Here is a 26,732-nt window from a genome sequence, read left to right as displayed (position 1 = left end):
TGTTCTTTGGCCATTATTTCCCTAGAATGCTGGCTATTTCTGATTATCAGTGGTATTCATCCAGCTATATTTTTTTCCAGAAAAAAGTCTGGCTAGGGAATTTTAAAATCAGTACAAAAGATACATTTCACTACTACCACATTGGGAAAAAAATATTGTGTTTGGCCAAGAGGAGACTTTGGGATGCCACCAATAAATACCCTCATGTTCAGTCTTGGTAACCAGAACTGAGAAGGAAAATCAGGCCATGAAGTCCTGTCTGCATCCTAATTCAGCTGGGTTATTTATCCCCTTGGCTTTCTCTTCCAGCATTTCAATTTTGTTGGCCGAGTCAAGCATCTTGTTTGTCCTCATTCCAGCATCGGTAGAATATCTCTGTTCTTTTATTGTTTTTAGTTGGACAGACTGGCAAGATTTAGAGTGATTTTGACAAAAAGGGAGGGCAGCTGCAATGCTCAATATTTTTGATAGATGCAGTTCTGTTGCTCTTTCGTTCTGGGCCTTGAAGCTAATATGTCTCATGAAGCTAAATAAAATATGAAGCAAGTGAGTGTTTCAGGAACCCTGGAAACTTTTATGAAATGGCATCAGTGCTGTGTACTCTAAGTATATACACATATGTGTATGTATAGGTATCTATCGATATCTATTTATCTATCTATCTATCTATCATCTATGTATGTCTATCATCTATGTATCTATCATCTATCATTATCTATCTTCTATCTATCTATCATCTATGTATCTATCTATCAATCATCTATCACTGTTTATCTTCTATCTATCTATCTGTTCTCTCTTGTGGGGGTCTGTAGGGTGAGGCTTTCTCTTAGTATGAGACCATATTGAAGTTCTGCTACCACGCAGACTTCTGTATCAAGAGAAATGCTGAGGGACACATTAAGAATTTATTTCAGAAAGCCCCTTGGAGACATCCCGAATGCTGGACCAAGGTAAATCCAGGGACATTCGGAAACAGTTAATACAGATTAGGGTAGCGGGCGGAGGCCTGCGGAAAGTTAGGAAGGTGGTCTGCAAGTGGTTCTACTCTTTATTCGGATTCTGCTAAGTCACAAAGATGGTGGCTTAAAGCAGTTTTCTGGAGGATTAGGTGTTCAGATGTGCATAGATCCTACTGAGGTTAGCTTCTTGACACTCACTTGAAGCAGATTTAAGTTATTTCTATGCTAATGATATCTTGGAATATGATCAATGATATCTAGAGCTTTTCTACCACCCGGTCCGTGTCTGTTGCATCCATTACAACCCAGACAGAAGGGAAAGGGTTTATTTTTCAGTTCTATAATGCGGTGGGAGTAGCGGGTATTACCATGACAAGGCAAATGGAAATGTGAAATCTCTAATCACGATCCTTTCCCCCGAAGCCAGAACACTTGCAAAGTGAAATGCAATGTTTTAAAAAATGCAGCTATTTGTATTTCTAGTCCCTTACTGGACATATAGAAAGAATATATTTGGTCATTAAAAACATGACACGATACTTACAAACCCCTCATTCCTGTGATGTTCTAATAGAAAGAAAATGTCGTAAAGAACCCTGACACGTTTCTCTAAGTGGCTTTTTGAAATTATTGAACCACATCTATTAGAGGGCTTATCTGTAGTTTTATAACAGTTTTCAAAAACTTGCTGTCACTCATCCTTTACCTGAGGGTCCTTGGATTCTGATAGCAACAAAATTTATCATTGTAAATGCTGCACAAGCAGGAACATCCACGTAAAAGAGGAGGAAACTATGAGTGATGAGTGAACATCTACAAAGAGACCATGAAGTTTTTGGTTGGCTCCCAAGCCCCTCCCCCGCAATTTGTTAAACTTATTGTTTATAGTTATGGAGTACACTTGATCTTAGCCAAAAGGCCGAGAAGCGATAGTGACGGGGTAATTAACTCTCTGCCTACAGTTTGGAATTCACCTGCCAGGAGTAGAGTGGACCTCTGTGGTCTTCCAGATTGAGGCTCTTTATTTTTCCAAGACCATGTCCAAAAATGTTCCATGTCCCTGACAAATTAACTTTTGTGCTCCAGCAGTGATATTTTCTGTTGGACACTGGGCTATCCACACCGAGTAATGTTGCCAAGATGGTCTTTGAAATCACCATAGACCCCCACAGGGACACGTCTCTGTCTGACAGTAGCAGACGACCCAAGAGTGGCCAAACCCATGTTGTGTGTACAACTAAAAACAAAAACAAACCCAAACCCAAACAAACAGGACAAAAAACATAGAGAACTCAAACCTGAATTTCTATTTCATCAGTTGCCACAGAAAATGTAATGGACAGGGCTATGCAAAGGGAGAGAAGTACATGAAATTAATCCCACTCAAAGTCAAGAAGGAGTAAGCCTTAAAAAAGTTTAAAAATTTGCATCTGCTATCACCCTAAGAATTACCAAGGGTGACTTAGTTTCAGCCAAAGGAGACTTTTAGCCAGATTTCCCCAAGACCGTTCTTGGATTTCAGCTACCGCCAGGGTTAACGTCGGGCTCCCAAGCCCTGGAGAGGAACTTTGCGATGGGGCAGCCTGATACAGTTCTTTGCGTTGTTCAGAAAGTCGGGTAAGAAAGGTCACTTTTCTTCCTGGACGGGACAAGTTATTGGCCGTGAGCAGTTAGGCATTAGAGCCACAAGGCCAACGAAGTTAGCGTGAGGGAAGTTAAAAAAACAGAAACACTTCAGCACTGGAGAACGTGTGGCTTTTCTTTTTGTAAACGCAAAAGGAGTCCTTCCATAACTCGATCACCTTCAAGACTATTTTGCCACATGCATTTGGGATTAAACACTAGTTTGAAAAGGAAGGGAGGCTAAGGCTCTCCCGTGGCAGTGTTTGTATTTCCCATCGCTTTCCTCTGTGCACTATTTTTAAAAGAAACATTACACACAGGAGCCCTAAGGCGATGGCACCGGTGAAACAATGCCAGCTTGGAAATCCGGAGGAGACTCTGGTTTTCATTATGTGAGCAAGAGGTCATTCATTATTTAAGTGCTTCTCTCTCTCTCTCTCTCTCTCTTTTCTTTAAATCTACAGCCTTTTGGTCTCCAGCCTTCCAGTGCATCCATGGTCATTATTCTTTGGATATTTTTAAATTATGAACATAGAGCCAACTGGAGCCTCACAGTCCAACTTGCTAATGGAAAGCCTTTGTGGCACAGACGCCATTCACATAGATCAACTCTGTCGTAAATCACATATTGGCCTCTGTGGTTGTAATGAGAAAAAGAGAAATGGTGTGAATTCTCCCTCTCTGGTTTTCTTACTAAGAGCAGAATCTGTTCAGCAAAATGATCTCTTTAGGGGCTTTACTAAGTGGCCAGGGAGCATGAAAACCCAACACTTCTCACATTTCTTCATTATTAAGGGGAGGGATTGCAAAAATGAAGACTTGTACAGTTGAAATCCAATGCATTTGTGTAGTTAGCCTGTAAGTATGAAAAGTGTAGAAATCTACAAAGGTAATTATATCTACTTTGGTCTCCATCTCCAAAAGAAAGGCTTTGAGATAAAACAAGAAAGGCCATTTATCAGTTGTGACAGTTTTGTCCCATTATCTACTTTCTCAGAAATGAAAAAGACCATGATAAGTTTGTTTAAATACATTATTGATGTGAAACCTGCAATTAAAAAAAAAAAAACTTATAGAGGGTGGCTGTGTTCATTAGTGGTGGTAGAAGTTTGGAGAAAGAGGGAGTGCTGATGCCTGGTTAATCTTTGTAGTTAGAAATCTCTTTCCCTCCATCTTTTGCATGCTTATCTGGAAATGGCCTTAATATGCCTTCTCAAACTCCGGAAGACATTCGGGGCTCTGGAAAACCACAAGGATGGCTGTGTCTCACTGCAGTGAAACAGAAATTAAAAGCCACCACCCTCGCATTTTCTGATTGCTTCCGTCATTTGGTGAATTCTTACTGTGGCAGATGATTTCACCTTCACAAGCCTGATAGTATTTGAGGTTTCAAAGAACCCATTCTCAGCGAATTTACAAACAAAATCAATTTCTTGCCAATTTTAATGGCTACTGAATCAATTTTACTTGGGCCATCTGATATTTTTGACATTACTGACACGGACTGGTTTGCAATAAAGGGGCATGGTAAATTGAGAAGCCTCAATTATTCTGACCGTTCCCATCATAAACATGTAACAACTGGAGTGGTACCAAAGAGCACTTATGTGGGCTGAAGAATCCAAGGATAACTGAGGGAAGGGGCTTCTAGCATCCTCTCCCTGTGCTAGATTCTGGAGAAATCCTGACTGCAGGTTCTCAGGCATGCGACTGTGCTTGAACTGTTACCATGTATGCTGTCTGGGAGGACAGTCAAGCTGGTTGAGGTTTGTCAGAGTTTGTTCAAGAAATTTTGTTGCAGGGTTGTTTTCACAGAACGTCCCCACTCTTTAAAGTAGTGTGTGTGTGTGTGTGTGTGTGTGTGTGTGTGTGTGTGAAAGCATGTGTATGTGTACCCAGGAGTTACGCTGTGGGATGATGTTAGAACAGAACAGAACTTGCTATTTCCGTATGACTACCTCAAGTTAACAAAGTTAACTTAGAGTTAGTATAGTTAGTATTATGATTATGTTAAGCTATGGTAAGGAGAAATTGCTTTGTTAGCCTTATTAAATATTGTCTTCCTGAGTGGGCTCCATGTATGCTGTTGTGGATGTTCAAGTGCACCATGGCTTGTGATGCTCCCCTTGACGGAGTTATGAAATCCAGTTCAAGGGTCCCTACCTCTGAGATGAGTCCCTAAGTGCTTACTCCTCTCCATAGGGTGACGAAAATTACTTCTTGGGTAAACTCAATCAGGGGAAGACTCTTAGTGCCACCACAGCGTCTGGCACATATTAAGTTCTTAGTAAATTATTTGTTGGAAGAATAAATGAAAGGGTGCTGCCTCTGTCCTTTTTATATTCCCCTTCCCCTTCTACAGCTCATTACATGATAGTATAGTTATTTGATCCAGGGTTCCACTTGGGGTAAGGATACTATCTCTTATCTACCCAGATCCTATCATAGTACCAGCTCGATAAACCTTTGGAGAGGGGTTGCAGGTTGCCGGGTACTGTCTGCTCCTTCAGAAGAAAATGGCACTCCCTGGGCATCCTTTGTTTATGGAGAATGGCTGTAGTTTCCTGTCTCCATCATACGCTGATCCTCATGGGTCAGGACAGAGTTCAGACATCTTGATCTCATCAGTGTAAAACTCGGTAGCTCAGTGACTGCAAAGAGAAACATTCCACAGTACAGGAATGGCTAGATTGGAAATATTTAGGTCAAGGTTTCTTGTTTTTTGTTTTTTTTAAAGTGATCTTCAAGGCCATCCTTGGTACCTGGGTGATGCTGGTCGCTAACACCTGAGCAAGAATTCAGAGTTTAAAGGGAGCCCTCCTGGGTGGTTCACAAGACCAGCATCCTAGTTGCAGATATTTCTTGGGATAGCTCTGCTGGAGATGCCACATGGTGCCGGTGACAGGCAGGGATTGGGCCACCTCCAGCGTCCAAATGGAGATGTTCCTTCCCAGGTGGGTTTAGCAGATCCTAGGAGATCTGGTGGCTTGAAGGTGGGGAGAAAGCCTCTACAAAACGGACCTGTGACTTTAGGGGAGAATGGCGCACTCAGAGAAAAAGGAGGAACAGTCACATGCCAGGTACATCCTGGATGGGGTGCCCCCAATCTGAGTGTCAGTGGGAGTATTTCTCTGCCCAGGTTGAACAGCTCGACCCACCAGGTGGCCATTAATGAAAGTGCCTGAGTTGTTCTTTGGGCACCCAGAGCTGTGTTTGGGGGCGTCTCAGTGGTAGCATCAGCATCCACCGCAGACAGATGAGGACAGGCACGCCCCTTCCCCCGTGCCTTCCCTTCCTGCAACATCAAGAACCATGTCTGGTGAATGGATCGAGGAGAAACCACTTGACCAACAGCATGCAAGAGGGAACCCCACCTGATTTCACAGATCGTCTGTATGAACGTTTTCACTTCAGTGTTTACCAGGTCTCTAAATATGCTCTCTCCCCTCCCCTACTGTCGATTCAGCAGTTCTTCCAACTAATGTCTTTCTTAACCAATCATGACTGCTAGCTCTTGAACAAATGTACTACTTTTTGTGACTTCTCTGTGAAAACTTAGACGTGGGTAGCAATGTTATCGAGTTACTTTTCCTCTTAAAAATGTCCGACCTGTGTGGTTTCAGGCCGCACGCTCTTGGATATCAAGTTTCTTGAAGACTTTTGCTAATTCTGAACAAATGTCAATCTCAGAAGTCATGAACCTCAAGGACAAATGCATTTTACTTACTGCTGGCTTTATTCTGGGATCTTGACAGGAGCCGCCTGGGGCTACCTCACCTTAATGTTCCCAGGTAGTTAACAGTCCTATTGGTTAACGTGACAGTCATTAAACAGCTGACATAGGACCCGAAGAAGGCTGAGGACAAATACATTTAAAATCAATATCTCTTAAAACCTTTTTACTTGCTAAGGCTGAAGTGTGCCATTCGTCTCTCAGTACTTGCTTTCTGCCCTATTGATTTCTTGGATCTAAAGGTGTTGGTGAGTAGACAATCGGCATTTTCTTTTTTCCAACTGAATTATAATTTTTCCTTTTAGATCAAGTTGCCATATTTCCCTGCTAGGCGGTTTTAATGCTTTAAGACCTTTTAAAAGATTTCTAACAACCAATAGCATAATTTTGAAGATTACTCCAATGTTTGCATTAGGGCCAGGGGAAGCACATTCAGGTCCACAGTTACTTATCCACAATTCTGAAATCTGGAAATCTCTGAAAGAATAGATTTTTTTTTCATTGTGTTTGGTGCAAATTAATTTGGTGACAGAATCTGACCTGAATGGATGCAAGGCTCTTTATAGTCTCTAATAATCTTACACAGTGTGACTATTTGTACCTATTGTTACAGAATACTAACATGTTTGACTAATGTTTGACTAAGGGTGCTGTTCTAGACTCTGCCAGAGGTATTTCAAAATACACCACAGGTAGCTTCCTAAAATATAAAAAAAAATTATGAATTCCAAAATACATCTGACTCCAAGAGTTTGGGTTAAGGAACTGAAGACCTGAACCAAACTGTGAAGGTAATGATTTTTCACCCGCCTCCTAATTTTCAGCCACAGTCACTGAACCAAGGGAAATGACAAAATGCAACTTTAAGTGGACAAGAGCTGCAGTGACCTGACTTGCTCTCTACTTCAGAAGAGAGCTTGCTCGCCCTTGGATGTCCCTCTCTGAACACCATGTTCCTCTGGCCAGGGTATTAAATGAGGCTTAACCCAATTACCAACATATTGCTTTATTTCTTGGTGGTAGTAAATTAAGGCTTTCTAGAGTCATACAGCACGCAGTGATTGAACATTAGAAATAAAAAAACAACAATGAGCATTCATTTTCGCAGAGGCAGGAAGGAAGCAATGTTTTAAAACAGAGAGATTTCCTAGTGAGGCCTTTTGCTTGGTCTCTAAAAATCTGCTGAGCTGTTTCCCCAGTGACCTCTGCCATAGATTCCCACCCCAAGTGGAGGCAAAGCGGATGAAGAGAAGACGGGGAAAAGGGAGAGACGGGGAAAGACAGCATGTGCTGGGCAATGAATGTAGAGGTCACCTTTGACTCATGTTTGGAAGACAGTTTAGGTGATGCGGTCAGGTGATGGTGATAAAGGTATTTTTAATGGGACACCTATTCTCTGGTTCAGGGAGCCATTTGGGATCTCTCTTCTCATTCCGGGAGTATGAAAATACCACTTGGAAGACCCCGGTGCCAAGGGGTAGGGACAATCCTTTGTTGGCTCTCAAATTCTGAAATTTTAGACAGTCACAGAGGAGGGGAATGCTACCTTCAACCTCATCCATGACTCTAAACCCTGTGCTATCGCCAGGATACTATTCCCAGCCAAGCAATTCATTTTCCCCTGTGGCACGTAGTATCGATTGCACACTAAGTTGTTGGCGATGTTGACTGGAGAGGAGGTGATGTCACATGACGCACGAGAGAAACCCCCTGGGCAGGTGCCACGTCACTCTATCTTTTCCTTCCCAACATAAGACAAAGAAACACAGTGAGCCTATGGTGGGAGTGCAGCTGTTGACTTGCATGTGGGCTCGATGTGAAACAAATTCCATACACCTGGCTTGGAGATGCAGAGGTTCTGGGTTGGGGCGATGGACCCTTTGAGAAAGAAATGGCTGAGTACTTGAATAGTGTTGAAGGAGAGTGGTGGCTAGAGAATAATCTGGGAAAAGTCATGTGTGGATTAACCAAAGGCAACTAAATTTCATGAAAATGAGCAGCGGACTTTTCTTCTGGCATCCTGATCTCACACGCATGAAGCTAGCAAATGGATCGCCATCCAAATAGGGCCATTTAAAGTTCCTATTTGGCAATAATTTTAACGTTCTATTCCAAGGGCCTGGTTGGTGGACCGGCGCCTGAGTTGTATCAACTTCCTTCTTGCATTTGCCTGACATTTTTGAGTGAACAGTATTTAAACACCTGAAAGTCTGTTGTGCATTCTTGGACAGAGAACATTTAGAGAGCCATGGGAGAAGGCACCCGAGGTGGCAAATCTGCACCGTTAAACACTTATGACTTAACCCCAACAGGCTTCATGCGATGATGTCTGGATGCCCAAAGAAATAAATAGATGAGAAAAGTCGAAATGTGATCTGAATGACAAAGAACCAACAGGCCTGTTCCTGCCAGCTGCCGGGCAGACCTGCCTGATGCAGGCCACAGGTGCACTGAGAGGGACTGGAAAAACCTTGGAAGACATGCGTTCTCTTGGGCCTCCCTTGTTAATTAAAAATCGTGAGGGTCTTTCCTCCTATTTGAAAACACTCAGCAAGATCACCTTGACTGGGGATATGGGCTGTGCTGTGCATAGGAATCCCATTGCCTCCACAAGATGGCGTGGGGTGCACCGACGTGGGAAGCCCTTGTCACAGAAACGATCCACCTAGGGGGACAAGGAAGGTGCCCAAGAGACTCACCCACCAAAATAAACAGGGGTGGAGTGACATTCGGATTGGAGTGAAGGAACTATAGGGCATTCACCCTGGCACTTCTGAATCTCCTGAAAGCACCCTCCAAAACCAATGGAGGTGGATGCCTCCTACGGTCCAGGCCAGAGTGCTCCTGTTTATTGACATTTCTGTCTCCTCAGTTCTAAAATGGGAAGGGAGCGGATCTTGGGGCAGGGGTGGCCTCTGCTTCAGTGCTGGAAGCTGAAGCCCAGAGAGGTCAAGTGGTTTGCCCAAGGTCACACAGCTATTTAGCGGCAGAGCTGGGGGGAAGAATGCAGCCCCCACTCCCTCTCCCTCCCCTGCACCGTGCTGCCTGGACAAGTGATTCTTTAGAAAAGGGTCGTTAGCACTTTGCATATACCACTTTGTATATTCTTTAAGGAGAATCTGCCTGGGTGTGGGATTGATGGGTAGGGCTTAGGCCAATGAAGCAGTTTAAGGGGGAGGAGGTCCGGAGAGCATCACTATTCAGAGGATTTGTGGCTGCTGCTGGCGAGGGCGGGGTGGGGGTGGAGGCGGGGGCGCAGGGGGTGCGCGTGGAAGCCTGGGAGGTGGCCAGGGGCGGAGAGACAGAGAAAAGAGGCGTCCTCCAACACTCCGCCGCCAGCTTGCCGAGGCACACCTTTCGGGAGACGAGACGCTGCCTCGGCATGACCCGACCACACAACCGGTTCGCTGTCAACAGAAATTCGTGCCCCTCCCCCCGCGCTCTCCACCCCCCCCCCCCCCGCCCGGCTCCCCCTTCCTTCCCTTGACCCCTGTGGGCCCGCCAGACATAGGGAGAAAGAAAAGCCGGATGCCTAAGAACCTTCCAGGAAGAAAGAGCCGTTACGAGCGAGCGGCGGTCGGTGCTTACATACGCTGCTTTCTAGAAAGGGGTTCGTGGGGTCCGTGCGGCGCGCGCCACGCGCGCTCAGAAGAAGGCGGGGTTGGTGTGCTCGATGACGCAGCGCTTGCAGTGGCGCTTCACGAAGCGCAGGGCCTCCACGGACACCTCGCAGTCCTGGACGTTGAGCATCTGCAGGTCGAAGCAGTTGGCCGCCACGATCTGCAGGCCCTGGCCCGTGATGCTCTCGCAGGACTTGAGGCTGAGCCGCTTGAGGTTGAAGCAGTTCAGGGCCAGGCACTCCAGGCCCGTGTCGGACACCAGCGGGCACTTGCCGATGTCCAGGGACTTGAGCTTGGCGCAGTTCTTGGCGAGGTACTCCACGCCGTGGTCCGTGAGGCCCTCGCAGCCCCGGGCGTTGAGGTAGCGCAGCTTGCCGCAGTACTTGGCCACGTAGCGGATGCCCACGTCGGTGACGCGGCCGCAGTGGGCGATGCTGAGGTACCGCAGGCGCGACTCCAGCTTGGCGATCTCGCGCAGGCCGAAGTCGCTGACGAAGCGGCAGTCGCTGACGCTCAGCTCCTTGATGGAGGCGCAGTAGACCATCAAGTAGCGCAGGCCCTCGTCGGTGAGGCGCACGCAGCGGCGCAGGTACAGGTGGGTGAGCTGCGTGCAGTGCGCGGCGATCGTGTGCAGGCCCTCGTCCTCCAGCACGAAGCAGTCCGTCATGTCCAGGTAGCGGATGGAAATCTGTTTGCCGTGCAAGGGGGACAGTTTAATGGAGGCCTCCCGGGTCAAGCTGATGCAGGTCACTTTGGAGCACCCTGCACGGAGAGACAGAACACACGCTCAGAGAACCTCCGGGAAGGCGGGAGCGGGGGGGGGGGGGTGGTGGTGGGCGGGGGAGCCCCGATCCCCTCCGCGAAGGAGGGGTACCGTCGCGGGGTCCTGCTGCCCCGCCCCGCCAACGTGCGCGGCCCCGGCGTTACCCTTTCCCTCCTGTGGCCCCCGCGGAGAAGGGAAAGCAAGAACCGGTCCTGCGTGTTTATCTGATCGGGTAACAACTTCGGTTATCTGGGTTGCAGAGGCTTCCCGGGCTTTTGAGTCGGAAAACTGCGCTTTGAATTCCACATCCAACACCAGTTGCCGGATGTCGGGCCAATCAGTCTTTCCTGTGTCTTAAAATGAGGGGTGATCGCTTAAAAGGAGCACTTCCTTTGTCTTAAAAGGGGGAATGATCCCGTTCCCCTGAAAGGTGGCTGTGAAGAATAAAGGAGACCCTGCTTGTAAAACATCTTGCCCTGGCCCAGGAACGTTCCGGAAGCTCCCTAAGGGCCGATTCTCACCCTGCAGTGGTCTGGTAGCTCTGTGGTCAAAGAGGTAAGGTAATGCAAGAAGGGTTGGCCATGGTCTAGGGTTGGCCATGGTCTAGGGTTGGCAGAAAGAGTGCTGGCTTGGGAGGCACAGCTGGTTCAGGTCTGCCTTTTTATGGCCCCAGGCAGGACGCCTAACTTCTGTGTCTCAAGGTTCTCCTCTATGCAGGGAGCATGAGTAGCTGGTGTGCCTCTACTGTAGGGATATATTGAGGATTCAGTGAGATGATGGGTACAGAGGTACTTGGAAACTCCAGGGAAATACACACAATTATTAATCTGAGATAAGGTGGCCACCTGGAGACTCAATTCAACCCTCTTTGGTCCAAGAACAACTGTGCTCTAGGGACTCAACCAGTATCCCTGCCCCGTCCTTACTCCCAAGTTCATCCTCAGAGCTGCTCTCCTGAAAAACAGAACTGGAATCATGTCACTTTTCTCAAAGCCTCTGGATACCACCCATGGCACTCCATGTGTGAAACCTCAAGTCTGAGGGGGCCTCTGAGGACCGGCACCGCTGTGCTCTCTGACGTCATCTCTTTCCCCACTCCTCTGACTCCACTGGCCTCCTTGCTGGTTCCCAGACACCCTCAGGTGCCTTCGGGCCTCAATGTCCATGCATTGTACCGTGCTTCCCCGGTTGCCCCGTGGGCCATCCCCACTCTCTTGGGTCTCTGAGCAAATGTCCAACTTATTGGCCAACTCTTCCCCAATCACCCCGTATCAAGTGGTACCCCCGGCTTGACTCCCACTTATTTTCAACACTTTTCATCACTTTGTGGCACGATGCATTTATTTGTTCATTTATGTATTTGCTGTCCTCACTCTGCAATATAAGTTCCCGAGGAAAGGGATTCTGGGCTGTTCACTGCTGTACCCCTCATCCCTGGTTCATAGCTGCTGTTCACTAAGTATCTGTTGAATGAATGAATGAGTGAATTGTGGAGCGAAGAGAACCTTCTATAGGAAGATCAGAGAGGACAACTGATTTTACTTGTTTGTAGACAACAAATATTGATTTCTCACAGTTTGGAGGCTGGGAAGTCTAAGATCAAGGTGCCAGCCAATTCAGTTCCTGATTCCTGATGAGAACCCTCTTGTAGACAGCTGCATTCTTGCTGTATCCTCACACTGTAGAGAGAAGAGCAAGTTCTCTGATCCTGTCCTAGGGGCTCTTCCCTCATGACCTCACCTAAACCTAATTACTTCCGAAAGTCCCCACCTCTTAATACCATCACGCCATGGGTTAGGGTTTCAACATGGATTTGGGGGAGACAGGCATTCAGTCCATAACACTTCCTTCTTCTTCCCACACGCTAGGCAGACCTTTCCCCTCAGGCCAGGACTTTCATATCAGAAATGTCTCTAGCAGATGGAAATTAGGGATAAAGCATGCCCAGCACACGGGAGGCCCACCCCCATCAAATGGGGGTGGGGGGGTGGGACGAGGAGTTTTCTCTCTGTAGTTAAGGATGCACAAAATATATGACTTCACCCCTTGGCCCCTGAAGCCTATATAAGTCTCTAGGAAATACTTGCGGACCTTGGTCTAGAGTTACTTCTGCCCCACTTAGATAGGATAATTTAAATTCAAACATTTAAATGTCCTCAAGACTTTGACCATGGCTGATGTATATTTATACTGCAAAACAGTTGTCTATTTTACAATGAATTATAATGCCTCTTATTTGTATTACATTATGAAGTTTACAGAATGCTTTTATGGACATTTTCTTACCTGATTCCTAACTCATTTTACTGATAAGGAAATTAATGCTTAGGAAGATTTTTGTGTTTTTTTTTGTTTTTTTTTTAGCCCTAGAAATCCCTTTAATACTCTGTCCTTCCTCACACGATTGGAAGATGTCTTTAGCTATCTCCCTAAATCTAGCTATTCTTACCCTAAGAATATGTGTATAAATTATACATTGTATACATCATATACTGTATATAATCATATATGAAATACGAATTTCAATATATATTTCAGTTCACTATATATTAATATATAAATATATATAATATACTGTATATACAAATATACTATATATAAAAACATACAGTAATATACATATTTTACATATGTATACATATGTATTATACACTTTATGTATATATATATATACATATATATATATACACACACTTTATGTAGTGGGATGAAATATCTATCCATACACATTGATTTATGTTACATATTGATGGCACACCATTTATATTTATATACTAAAACTATACTGTAATATACATATTTTACATACATAAAACTATACTGTAATATATATATATGTATATGTAATATTACAGTATAGTCTTTATATAAATATTACAGTACAGTCTTTATATAAATATAAATGGTGTGCCATCAATATATAACATAAATCAATGTGTATGGATAGATATTTCATCCCACTACATAAAGTGTATATATATTTTCCATTTTCTCTGTGCTCATCCTGAATCCTTCTGGCAATTCCAAAGCCAGGTGCTTCACCTCAGGCACCTCCGTGCTCTGGCTGCTCAAGCAATACCCAAGCTCCCAAGTGGTGACATAATAGTGCTAATGGGGACTTTCCTCCCACGTCTTGGCAGGCTGCCCAGGAAACTCTTATAAAATTCAGGCCCTGGGAGTAATGAGGTTCAAAAGCCAAGTGCTACCAAGTCAAAGAATTTCAGGAAGGAGTAAAGCATACAGTCCAATGCTGGAGAACAAAGCTGTGACTCGTCAGAGGCTGTCCACTCTGCTCCAGTAGCCTCTGTGGTTTTGCAGAAGGTGGTTCAGCTTCTGCTTTGAAAGTTGTTCCTTTCAGTTTCAACTTCGGCTTTGAAATCGTCCTTTGTTTTGAGTTTCTTTTTTTGTTAGAGCAACTGTAATCCTGTTTCTATGGAATTTCTATGTCTACAGTAGTGGTTTTCCCATCTGTGATGCCTGTGAAGGCACTTTGGTTTTCAAGATCATACGACAACCTTTGTTCCTAAACTCTTAGTTCTGGTTTCTTATTTATTTATTTATCTTAAATATCTAGTAAAATCCGATGCACTCCAGGAAGGACAGTGTGTTTGATTCAGGGAAATGCATGCCTTGTGTTTGAAACTGAGTCCCCAATTTAATGAAATACTGGTTACGCTCAGTTTTGGTGGAAGACGCTACTTTGATATGCTTGTATTGTTTTAGAGCAGTAATTTTAAATTTAAGCTTCGGTCTTAATTCCTACAGGCTTCTTAGGTTTGGCTTGAGAAGAAAATAAATTGGTCCGTGGCTGAGTAGGTAGTATCTGTGATTAGTTCATGCACTGATACATTACAGAGGTGCAGACCACCTTAGAAATCCTCCCAATTAACCTTCACTTTTTTAAAGATGAGGTATCTCACACTCAGTAATATTATGGGACTTGTACAGCCAGACTAGGGAACGTTTCCTGATCCAGGGCTTCAGTTATAGGAGAGGAGGTAAGAAATGACGAGGATATGGTGGGCAGCTGATGAACCGCACGAGAGATTTACTGTACCTGTGTCGGCACGAAGTGAACATTTAGATACCGAGGACTCAGGAGTCTTGGAAGCGGTGATTATCTATAAGGGGATTCTTGACCGAGCGGAGCAGTTTGGTTACATAATATGGAGCTCAGGTAGTAAGTAACAGCACGAGCAAATATGAGAGACAAGAAAGCAGGGGGGCAGAGGGGTTGTGACGAGTTTCCACAGGGTGGAATGCAGGGTTTCTGAAACGATTTGATGGGAACTAAGATAGGAATGGTCCACTGGGATCAGATTATGGGGCCTGCCCTAATACTCAGGGTAAGGAGTATGGATAGTACTCAGTGGGAAATGAACAATATAGGTTGAACAGATCTCTGGCGTTTCTTCAGTTAGTTCCAGATTTGGTTCTCCTTTCACAAATATAATCTTCGTTAACACTTCCTCTCGTTATTGGGGTAATACCTCTACCTTCTCCGGGATATAAGATGACGAAGTCAACATAGACCAAGTACTGACTTCCAAGCATGTTTATAACAATGACAATCCGAAAACAATGACAACAGTCATGACTTAGTGCATGCCTGCTACACGGTTCGGAGCAGAGCATACATGTTTATTTGATACTTAAATATTTAATATTTATGTTAACCATTGATATTTATTAATCTCCCAAACAAACCACTTCTCCTGATAAGGAAGTTTTAGCCACTGTAGCTTCCTAAATGCGTGTTTAGAGTATTAACCAATGGCAATTTTGTCTGAACCTTTTAGAAGTCAAGATGACCACTGAAGACTTTGACACACATAAGTTCACATAACTGTGGTATCCTCGAGTGCAAAGACAGAACATGCCTCATTTTTGCCCTCATAAAGCTTATAATGAATTGAGAGGAAGGACTCTGGGAATATACAAATACTCAATTGCAAAACCCAGTGATGCTTTACCTGCCTGTACTCAAAAGGCAAAGAGCTGGGAGGAAACTTAACTTGCTGGGGGTCAGGCAGGCTTTCCTTAGGGGATACTTGGATTAGAGCTTGACCAATGAGAAGGCTGTTAAGAGGGTTGTTGGGGAGGGACAGATGAAGGAACAGCAGGTAAGCCAGAGAGGTGTCCACACACCCCAGTGTGCACAGATGTGATGTGTTTGGAGAAACGTGCACACATGTATAGAGCCAATGGCTCCATAGAGGGGAGCACTGAGTGGAAAAAGTGACATGTGAACCTAGGGCAGCTCATGAAGGGCCGTATATGCTTTGCTGCAGAACCTGAATTCTTCCTGGAGGTTATGGGGAGCGACTGGAAATTTTATGCAGGAAAATGTATGGTTTGACTTGCTGTCTGAAGAAAAGTCCCTCTGGAGGTTGGTTGTGTGGAGGGTCGGTTGATCGGGTTGAGATGAACGTAAGGAGAATGGCTAGTGAATCATGCATCGTGGCAGCAGGTAGAGGAGAGGGGAGAGAATCAAGGTACTGGGCAAGTAGAAACACCTGCACAGGATTCTACTGGTTCTGTGTATAAGATCAGGAAAAGAAAAGCAAGGAGGACTCCCAGGTCTCCAGTTGGAAGAGGACCCTTTGAAGCAATTTCATCTGCAATAATTATGCGGTTTTACACTTTGAAAATTGCCCGGCTTTACCACATTCCATTGACGTTCAAAGATATTATTAATGGTGACAGTTAATTTTATGTGTCAACGTGAGTAGATGACAAGGTGCCGAGACACGTGGCGAAACGTTTCTGGGGGTACCTGTGAACCCGTTTCTGGGTAACATTACCATCTGAATCAGTGGACTCAGTAAGGCAGACTGCCCTCCCCAGTGTGGATGGGCATCGTGCAATCTGTTGAGGGCCTGAACAGGCCACAAGGTGGAGGAATGGAGAATTCTGTCTCTGCTTTCACTGTTTGAACTGACACATGGGTCTCCTCCTGCTTTCGAGCTGAGACTCATACCATCAGCAGTCCTGGTTCTCAGGCTTGTGGACTTGGACTGAACTGTTCTCTTCCAGTTTCCAGTTCTCTTGGGTCTCCAGCTTGCAGATGGCAGATAGATCTCTTTGCACGCACACACACACACACACACACACTCTGTTTCTTTGAAGAACCCAGACTAAATATTAATACAAGGTAATACGTGATCATGACAAAACCCTACAGCTAGTTATAGTCAGTTTCAATGACTTGAAAAGATAGCTTTTAAGGTGGGCACACTAGGTTCAAGGAAGGCAGTCTCACATCCTCTCGGGGAATTAAGCTCTAGATCAGGGATGAATCTTGCGAAGTCAAGTTTACTGCCAACGAGAAGGTCAACTTGAAAACCAAAGGGAACAAGGCACAGGAAAATTACCTCTGGCAGCCCTCTGGCTTCTCCCGGTATCAACATAATGTTGCCAGATTCCCTCAAAACTGGAGGGCACCATTTGGACACCCCCCCACCCCCCCCCCCAGCTGGAATTCTGTGCTCTTAACTTGGTGAGTTAGAGATTCCCTTGTGTATATAATCACCACACAGATCACAGGGGGTCACAGAGAGGGCATGTGAGAAAGCCACAAATATATTAGGCTCTGCAAATTAGGGTGATACAGAAGGGGGACATCATGGCTTACGTAATGGTTAGTCAAAAGGGCGAAGCAGGGTCCACTCACTCAGTTAGAAGCCCAGGAATTTCCATTCCCAAAGTAGTTTCCACATTTCTGAATTTCAAAAGGACTCCAAAAGAGAGGGCACAATTTGCAGCCTGGATGAAGGGTGCATGGGAACTCCTTTAACAAAGATGGGGATTCCAAAAACAAGGCCTTCTCTAATCTGATTTTCGAAAAGAAAAGGAAACGAAGTGTCTGAAAACCAGGCTCACAATGTTCAGAATCTTAGCATGTTAAAGAAGCCAATTCCTCACTTTTTTTTTTTTTTTAACTGAAGAGGAAACACATCGAGAGAAAGCTGTGAACTGTCCCAAATCACAGAGTTTTGAAACCAGTCTCCATCACATCACAATGAGTTCTCTTTCCAGAATTCCTTGGAGGAAAAATGTAAGAAAACCTCTTTGTTTCCTGCCTCTTTATGCCCGCAGCTGCTCATGACTAACTGAACGTACGGTTACTATGGTTTTGTCCTGAAGCCAGCTGAAGGAGGGGAGAAACGAGTTGCTTTCCAGCAAGGGAAAGAATCTGCGAAAAATAATTGACTGTCATCTGAAATATTTTCAGATGTCGGCTTTTGAAAGAGAGAGCAAGCTCAGAGAGTGGACTTTTCCTTCAGATTTTGTTGGAGGGTCTCATTTCCCTCAGATGCTTGTAAATCCCAAGTTCTGTTTATTTGCCTGTCACCGTGGTTTTTACTGCTTGACCCCTCCCCAACCATCCCTGAGGTTGTGGCTCAGGCCGTTCGTTTCTTTAACTCCCTGATGCATCTTACACATTTCAGCCTCTCAAATGTTGGCCTTTTGACTGGGCAGTGAAGGAGATAAAGAAAGGCTGTCAGTCCGGCTGGATCCACGTCTGGCACCAAAGTGTGAGTCTGGGTTTTAATTCTTCCTGCCGGAGAGAGGTTTTCGAGCAAAGCAACCATGCTGGGATTTCCTTCAATTTTAAAAAGATCTAAAGGCTTCCCTCGATGGGCCTGATTCTTGCACTACGTAATTGAGAATGCTGCTTAAAAATATATATATATATATATATACACAAAATCAACCCAAGGGTGAGGAGAGCGGAGGTGAAATATAAGGAGACACTTGGACAGGATGGATTTTCCCCGGTGTCTGCAAGATGGCAGGCAATTCTGAGCACAGCCCAGAGCACAGAGTCAGCTCAGACACAGCTTTTGGGCTCCGTGGAACAATAACAGTTTAGACGCAGGGTGGTGTCTAAACTGCCGGTGTCGGAGTTAGTTACTTGGTTCCCATTTCTGTGGTTGCTCTGACATTAAGTGACAGCCATGGGGAGGAGGAAGGGCGTTATTTAAAAGTCAGACTAACGTAACGGCCAGACAAAACGGTGACACTAGTGCCTTTAAGAAGTTGGCGTTGTCTGGGGCGCCTGGGTGGCTCAGTCGGTGAAGCGTCCGACTTTTAGCTCAGTTCATGATCTGGTAGTTCGTGGGTTCGAGCCCCGCGTCGGGCTGTGTGCTGACAGCTGGGAGCCTGGAGCCTGCATCAGATTCTGTGTCTCCCTCTCTCTGCCCCTCCCCTGCTCACTCTCTCCTCTCTCTCTCTCTCTCTCTCTCTCTCAAATAAATAAACATTAAAAAATTAAAAAAAAAAGAGAAGAAGTTGGCATTGTTTGATGAAAGGGAGACCTCTGGCCTCCTGGGGTCCTGATTACATAGAGACAGTTTCTCCGGAAACGTCAGCCTCCCTGCTGCCCACCCTCTGTCCCTGCTGGCTATCGGGGAGGGGACCTCCTCCAGGCAGCGGTGTCCCTCTCCCGCTTCGGGACGGTGCACCGGAGGGCCCCACCGACGGGAGGTCAGCTGCCGTTTACCTGACACATCCAGGTGCTCCAGGTTGGGGCACAGGGACACCACGTCGAAGACCGCCTCGTTGGAGATGTTGTAACAGCCCGAGACCTCCAGGCGCCGCAGTTCCGGGCAGCACTGGGCGATGGTGTAAAGCCCTCGGTCCGTGAGCCGCCTGCAGCCACTGACAGTTACGGTTTCCAGCATGAGACAGACGTTGGGCGTGTCCTGGCAGAGCCTGCGGGTCAGCACCTTGAGGGCGCGGTCCACGTTGATGGTCTCGCCCGTCAGGCGGATAGTCCTCCAGAGCCGCGGGTCCCAGGCCAGGTTGTACCAGCGGCGGCACACGCGCGCGCAGCGGCACAGCTGGTTGGTGGGCAGGAAGGAGAAGATCTGCACCATGGCCTGGTCCGGGAGGCGCTCGATGCTGGCCTGCTCCTTCTGGGGTCGGGAGGCGAGCCGGATGAGCGGGTGGGTGAGGCGGGTCGGGGGCGGGGAGTGGACCATGGCCACCGTCTCCCCGGTGATGGACGACGACGAGGTGGACGAGCCCCTTCCATTCTGAAATCCGGGCAGGGTCGGTGGACATATCAGGGCCGGGCTGGGCGTGCTCAGGGTGCGCATGCTCAGGTCGGAGTCTGGCAAAGGACAGAGAGCAAAGGGTTAAGGGTGGCCGCAGCGGAGCCCCGGGAAGGAGGCCGACGCCGCCGTCACACGCATTCCACTGGTAACCCACCCTGGGCATCCATCCCCCCGGCCGCATCCATCACCGGAAGCAGCAGCGCGTGCACGTTTCACCCAACCCTCCATCATCTCCAGGAGGGGCGGGCAACCTTCTCCGGGAAGGACCAGGTATGGGCACTGCGGGCCACACGGCAGCTGTCTCTGTTGCCATCAGTCAGCCGCGCCACCGTGGTGCCAAGGCCGCCACAAACCGTCCGTAAACAAACGGCGGCGGCCGCTTCAATGACACTTGTTCTATCAAAACAGACCAGCCGGGCTCGTCCCGAGGGCCACGGCTCGCTGACTTCTGATCTACGTTCCTGGCGATTATCTCAAGGGCACACCTTCAAAGGTTCATTATTTCTATTCTGGGAAGAAATCTCACATATTATGAACACAAACTCTTTTCCTTTTGCTAATCACATTTTGGTCAGGCGGATAATGGTGTTCCGTTTACAGACGCGGGAACGAGTTTCCGAAGAGAAAGACGGGTCAATGGATACAGAGAACACTGCTGTCTTCGCTCTGGCCCGTCCCCTAGTGTCCAGGCCCCCATCTTTTGATAATGGCACCCCAAACTCTGCCAGGGGTCTGAGGATCCACCCACTTCCCCCATTAGACCGGCCATTTCAGATGGTATTTCCAGGCCTTGACTACCTGTGGCAATATATGTTTTTCCTTATTAACAACTGTCTTTGGCATTCCAATGATGTGATTCGTATTGTTCCCTGACAGCAGAAAGATCACTTAATGAGGATAAGAGTGGTTTTTAAGCTTTTGAGGGATGAAGAGTTCTTTAGAATACCAATTCAAGAAGGCTGCTCATTTCATATCCCCACCTTGATAGCTATATCTATATGAAATAATTTAGTTTCTATATAAATATATTTATCATACAGTTTACATAGATAGCTGGACAGATTTATTTAGGATGACATTTATTCTGTCCCTCTAATGTTTATATATTTCACACACACACGCGCGATCCCCCCCCCCCCCCCCCCCCCCCCACACACACACACAGAGTGTATTCATCCCCAAAGCATAAGTTTCTTATTCTGTAGAATAAATGAGCTGGGCTAGATGAATTCTAAGGTATTTCTAGCTCTAATTCCAGTTCCAAAGACTTAAACCAAAATTCTGTTCTTGTGTGCTTTTCCACATTTCATACTTGGGAATTTTCAAACACTTGTTTTTTTCAAAGAACTTCCAATAATAACAGAGGACACAGGAACTTCTGACACGGGAATCTCCACTGAGGGTCTGTCTGTAGTTTTCCTACTGGTATCCTTTTTCTACTGCTATCATGTGTTCTTTCCATTTGTTTCTTTATAACCTGAAAATGTCCTACACGTGTCCATGACTTTGCTCGTGGAGCATCTCTGAATGACTGCCTACCTCCTCTCCCCTTGTCTGCCTCTTGCAATACTAAGAACAAATGCTACCTCCTCTAAAAATATTTTCCTAATGTCTTTGAGAAATAATTAATCCCCTTCCTATTCACATCTCCATCCTTGGTTATTAGGCAGTTGTGAGTTTATCTTTCCCTGATGTGCTTGACTGTATTATTTTTCTCAATGTCGCACCTCTCTCTACAGCCACACATTTTTGCCAGGTGACTCTGCCGTTCCTTCTAGGTGCAGTATATTTGCTCCATCCAGTGATGCTGGACTTGGCCACGTGACTTGCTTTGGCCAGTGAATATGAGGAGATGTGAACATGCCTGGCCAGTCCACTGACCTTAGGGTGGGGAGAGGACCATGGAGAGGACAGAACTGGCTGAAACCTGCAGCTTAGAGCCACGCTCAACCAAACCCAGCTGGGGGCAGCCGATGCCCAGGTGAAACCAGAGATGTGTAAGCTAACCCACTGAGCTTGGGGCGACTTGTTACACAGCATTACTGTGGCAGCAGACGACAGATATGCCTTCATTACACGAAAAGCTCCTTTGAGACAATGACTGAATCCTTTTCTTACTTGTGTCCTGGAAGCACCTGACATGGTTTATGGTACACGGTAGCTGCATATGAATGTTCTGAATTGAGAGGAAATACTTAGATGTTTAGAAAACAACGGTTTCTAGCTTGGCATGTGCTTCTGTCTCCCAGGTGGTATACATACTGCATTTTAAATCGTTCATAAGAAAGGAAGTGTGTACCTCTCTCTTTTGTAATCAGGTAAAATAAACAGCAAATCCGTAAGGAAAAGTTTGCATGGAAACCAATTAGGGATTTCCAAACTGCCATCCAAGCTACTGTGGTACTAACCTTCGTCGTTAGGTGAACTCTGAGAATTGCCTCCAAAGCCAGCATTTTCCTTAGGCAGGTGAACAGCTTATTTAGGGCCAGGAGGGGAGGTCAATCTCAGGCTTTCAGCTCTGACGTTTAGCGGCTACGAGGGCTCTGACGTCTCTCTCCTACCTGCCTACATTCTATTCACCTTGAAAGAGAAGCAGTGCTCTGTGGAGACCTGCACATCGTGAGTTGGGCCCCCTGCGGGATGAACATACTCATAGTGGGGGTCGGGGCAGCTTCCTAAACCTGCATCTTTCACCAATTCACTTTTCTTCACGTTCACACCCCCCCTGCACTGAGGGAGAGAATGGGAATGCATCCAGACTGACCAGCACGGCTGTGCCTTTGGTGATGCGTTCAGGTTTTTCTTTGCCAACAACCATACCCGAGCGTTCCAGAATTCACACTCAGAAACGGAGGGCAGCCTCGCACGTCTGTGAGGAACATTCTGCCCTGGAGGGGACTCAGGAGCAGGCACTAGCTCTCCGTCCTGCCTTTTTTAGAGCTCCACGGCAGGGTAGGAGTAATTCATGATCGCGTGGCACCACTTACCCACGTGAGGAGACAAGTGGAGGGGGTCTGGGGGATTTCCACCAGGGCAGTTGGGTGTCTCTTTTGCCAGAATGTACACCAGCATTCTCTGGTTATTTCCTACTTACTCAGATCGAGAACCCTCAGAGACTTTTTGAAAGGATATAATTTGTCATCATTGAATAAATAACACTTGAGAATTAAATAAATAATAAAGAATAATGAGTCATGCTATGGTCTAAACGTTGGTAGCCCTCTCAAGTTCATATGTCAAAATCCTAACCACCGAGGTTATGGCATGAGGAGGTGGGGCCTTTGGGAAGTGATCGGGTCCCGAGAGTGGAACCCTCACAAATGGGATTAGTGCCCTTATCAAAGTCATTGTTATATCTCTTTGTTATATTACCTCCTTTATTATTATAGTGCCCTTCTTTGTCTCTTGTCACAGGCTTTGTTTAAAGTCTATATTTTGTCCCATTGGGGCGCCTGGGTGGCTCAGTCAGTTAAGCGTCCGACCTCGGCTCAGGTCATGATCTCGCGGTCCGTGGGTTCGAGCCCCACGTCGGGCTCTGTGCTGACAGCTCAGAGCCTGGAGCCTGTTTCAGATTCTGTGTCTCCCTCTCTCTCTGACCCTCCCCCATTCATGCTCTGTCTCTCTCTGTCTCAACAATAAATAAAACATTAAAAAAAAGTCTATTTTGTCCCATATAAGTATTGATACTCCCTCTTTCTCTTCACATTGACTTGCCGTGATAAACATTTCCCCATCCCCTCACTTTCAATCTGCATGTGTCTTTAGGTGTGAAATGAGTCTCTTGTTGGCAGCATATAGATGGTTCTTATTTTTTTAAATCCATTCTGACACCCTATGTCTTTTGATTGAAGCATTTAGTCCACTTACATTCAAAGCAATTTTAGATAGATATGTATTTATTGCCATTTTGGTACTTGTTTGTGGTTGTTCTTGTAGTTCCCTGGTTCTTCTCTTGCTCTCTTTCATGGCTTGCTAGCTTTCTATAGTGATGTACTTGGATTCTTTATGTTTATTTTTTGCATATCTATTACTGATTTTTGATTTGTGGTTAGCATTAGGTTTGTCTATAACATCTTCTGCCTATAGCAGTCTGTATTAAGTTGATGGTCACTCAGGTTTGAACCCATTCTTTACTCACCCCCAACATTTTAGGTATATGGTGTTATATTTTACATCGTTTTATTTTGGGAATCTCTTGACTGATTTTTACAGATATACTTTGTTTTACTGCTTTTGTATGTCCCACTTTTATAATTCTTATGGTCTTTCCTTTTCATTCAGAGAGTCTCCTTTACCCTTCTTTCTTTCTTTCTTTCTTTCTTTCTTTCTTTCTTTCTTTCTTTCCTTCTTTCTTTTTTTTAGAGTTGGTTTAGCGGTCATAAACTCCTTTAGCTTTTGTTTCTCTGAGAAATGTTACCTTCCCTTCTGTTCTGAATGACAGCCTTGCTGGATACAGTATTCTCCGCTGCAGATTTTTTTTTTTTTCTTTTTAGCACTCTCTATATGTCATGCTACTCCCTTCTGGCTTGCAAAGTTTCTCATGAAAAATCCACTGATAGCCTTATGGAGTTTCCCTTGTATGTAACCATCTTCTTTTCTCTTCCTGCTTTTAAAATTCTCTATCAATAATTTTTGCCATTTTAATTATCTATGTCTTAAGGTGGACATCCTTGAGTTGATTTTGTTAGGGGATTTCTGTGCTCCGGATCTGGATATCTGTTTCCTTTCCCAGGTTAAAGAAGTTTTCAGCTATTATTTCTTCAAATAAATTTTCTGCCCCTTTTCTCTTTTTTGTCTTCTGGGATCCTTATAATGTGTATGTTATGCTTGATGGGATTCGTTGAGTTCCCTACATCTATTTTCATTTTGTAGATATATTTTTTCTCTCACTTGCTCAGCTTGATTACTTTCCATTACTCTGTTTTCCAGGTCACTAATTCATTCCTCTTCTTCTGGCCTGCTATTTATTCCATCAAGTGTATTTTTCATTTCATTATAGTGTTCTTCATCTCTGATTGGTTCTTTCTTATCTCTTTATTAAGGATCTCACTGATGTCCTCCACTCTTTTCTCAAGTCCAGTGACTATCTTTATAACCATTACTTTAACTTCTCTATCAGGCATATTACTTATCTCTGTTTCACTTAGGTCTCTTGTTGTGGTTTTGCCCTGTTCTTTTATTTGGGACATCCTCCTCTGTCTCTTGATTTTGTCTAACTCTCTGTGTCTGTTCCTCTGTGTTAAGACAGTCAGCTACATCTCCTGCTGAGAGTAGTGGCCTTCTGAAGAAGAGATCCTTCAGTGCCCTGCAGTGCAGTGTTCCCTGTTCACCAGAACCTGGTGTTTCAGGGTGCTTCCTACGCGTGCTGTGTGTGCCCTGCTGTTGTATCCTGGCTGCTTTTTCCTTTGTTCCAGTAGTCTGCAAATGCTCTCTTTTCCTGTAGATAGGGTTGGGTCCCTGCCCAGGGTGGGGCACACAGTTTTAGAAAGATGTATGTCAGTCAGCTAGTGAAATGAGACCTGCTGCTGCCACTGCTGGGACTCAGGCTCTGCAAATCATGTCAGTTGGGAGATGCAGTATTGGCAAAGTTCACGCCAGTCTTCTGGGAGAGGGGGCCCACAGTTCCAGGACTGAGGCAAGTGAGACTGGAAAGGGTGGCTCCAAGGAAGCATGGTAGGGTTTGGTGTGAACAAGCAGGGTAGTGAATTTCAGAACCACGATGGTTCTCACAGGTGGCCATGTGTTTACGCTGCATGGGCAGTGGAGGGAAATGGCACCTGCCAGCTCCTTTGTTTCTGGAGAAGCCCCTCAGTGAACCCTGCGCCTCCTGGACATGCTCCAAAATGAGTAAACTATTCTCCCTCCTGTATGTTCCAGGCATTCTGCAAACTGCTGCTTCTGCCTTGTAGCTTTGTGGGCTGTTTGTCATGCTGTTTCTTTAAGAACGGGGACTCAGCTTCTTCTCACCTTCCAGGCTCTCCCAGAACTGAACCCACGGATTTGAAAAATTCTAGGCATTAAGTCCTGCTGGTTGTAAAAACTCATAAAATTCGGCTCCTGTTGTTTTCAAAGCCAAATGTTATGGGGATTTGTCTTACCCATGTGGGCTCCCTCGTGTGACAGCCTGTTTCTCTCCCTGCTCTGTACCCATGGATCCCTTCCCCCACTGGGTGGCTGCAGTCCCTTTATTCCCCACAGCATCACCAAATGCATCTCTGCCCTTCCTACTCTGTTCAATGCGGCCTCTTCTCTACCTTCAGTTATGGAGTTTGTTCTGCCAGTCTTCGGGTCATTTCCTGGGTCATTTACACTGATGTGAGTGTTACCTATTTGTATCTGTGGGACAAGGTGAGCGTCGGCTCCTCTTACCCTGCCATCTTCCCAACCTTCTCCAGAGCAGATGGCTTTTGAAATTTACCAACACTACTGTTTTCCCTGCGGACATTTTTTGAGGAAAATTTTTTTCAAAAATAAATATATAAACTGATAATGAAATCTGTTAAAGGTAGACTCAATGAGTTACTTTGTGGTAGGATGGATGGTTGCATGGAGGGGTGGACAGACAGCCAAAGGTATAAAAGGAAAAAGTATTTATTTATTTATTTACTTATTTATTTACTTATTTATTTATTTAGAGGACACAAGTGGGGGAAGAATAGAGAGATAGGGAGGGAGAGAAAATCCCAAGTAGGCTCCACACTGTCGGCATAGAGCCTGATGTGGGGCTCAAACTCACAAACTATGAGATCCTGACCTGAGCCAAAATCAAGGGTCAGAGGCTTAAGCGACTGAGCCACCCAGGCACCCCTGGTTAATTGCAAATATAAGAATTAGAGAAGAGGTTACCAATTATGAATATGTAAGACTCCGTAAGAAAGACAGAGACAAACATATGAAAGTGTCATGAAAGCAGAATGTGAGAATTTAAGGAAATGAGCATGTATTTTTGTCATGAGATGTGTATTTTGT

General features: G+C 45.6%; 1 protein-coding gene across 2 annotated transcripts in view; it reads right to left on the bottom strand.

Annotated features, from left to right (window-relative positions):
• Nucleotides 1-7,308: 7,308 nt before the first annotated feature.
• Nucleotides 7,309-26,732, bottom strand: part of FBXL7 (F-box and leucine rich repeat protein 7) — a 390,753-nt gene continuing 371,329 nt past the window's right edge. For both annotated transcript variants that reach the window (XM_060634381.3, XM_060634382.3), the window contains 2 exons: nt 19,208-19,819; nt 7,309-10,700 (listed from right to left, as the gene is read on the bottom strand). In XM_060634381.3, coding sequence (XP_060490364.1) covers nt 9,964-10,700; nt 19,208-19,819 — 1,349 coding nt within the window. In that variant the 3' untranslated portion in view covers nt 7,309-9,963. The remainder of the gene's footprint in view (nt 10,701-19,207; nt 19,820-26,732) is intronic.

The sequence above is a fragment of the Panthera onca genome, chromosome A1 (genome assembly GCF_046562875.1).
Source record: "Panthera onca isolate mPanOnc1 chromosome A1, mPanOnc1 haplotype 2, whole genome shotgun sequence".
NCBI classification, from domain to species: Eukaryota; Metazoa; Chordata; class Mammalia; order Carnivora; family Felidae; genus Panthera; species Panthera onca.
Note: the sequence above shows the minus strand (reverse complement) of the source record. Positions and strands in the feature narration are given on the sequence as shown.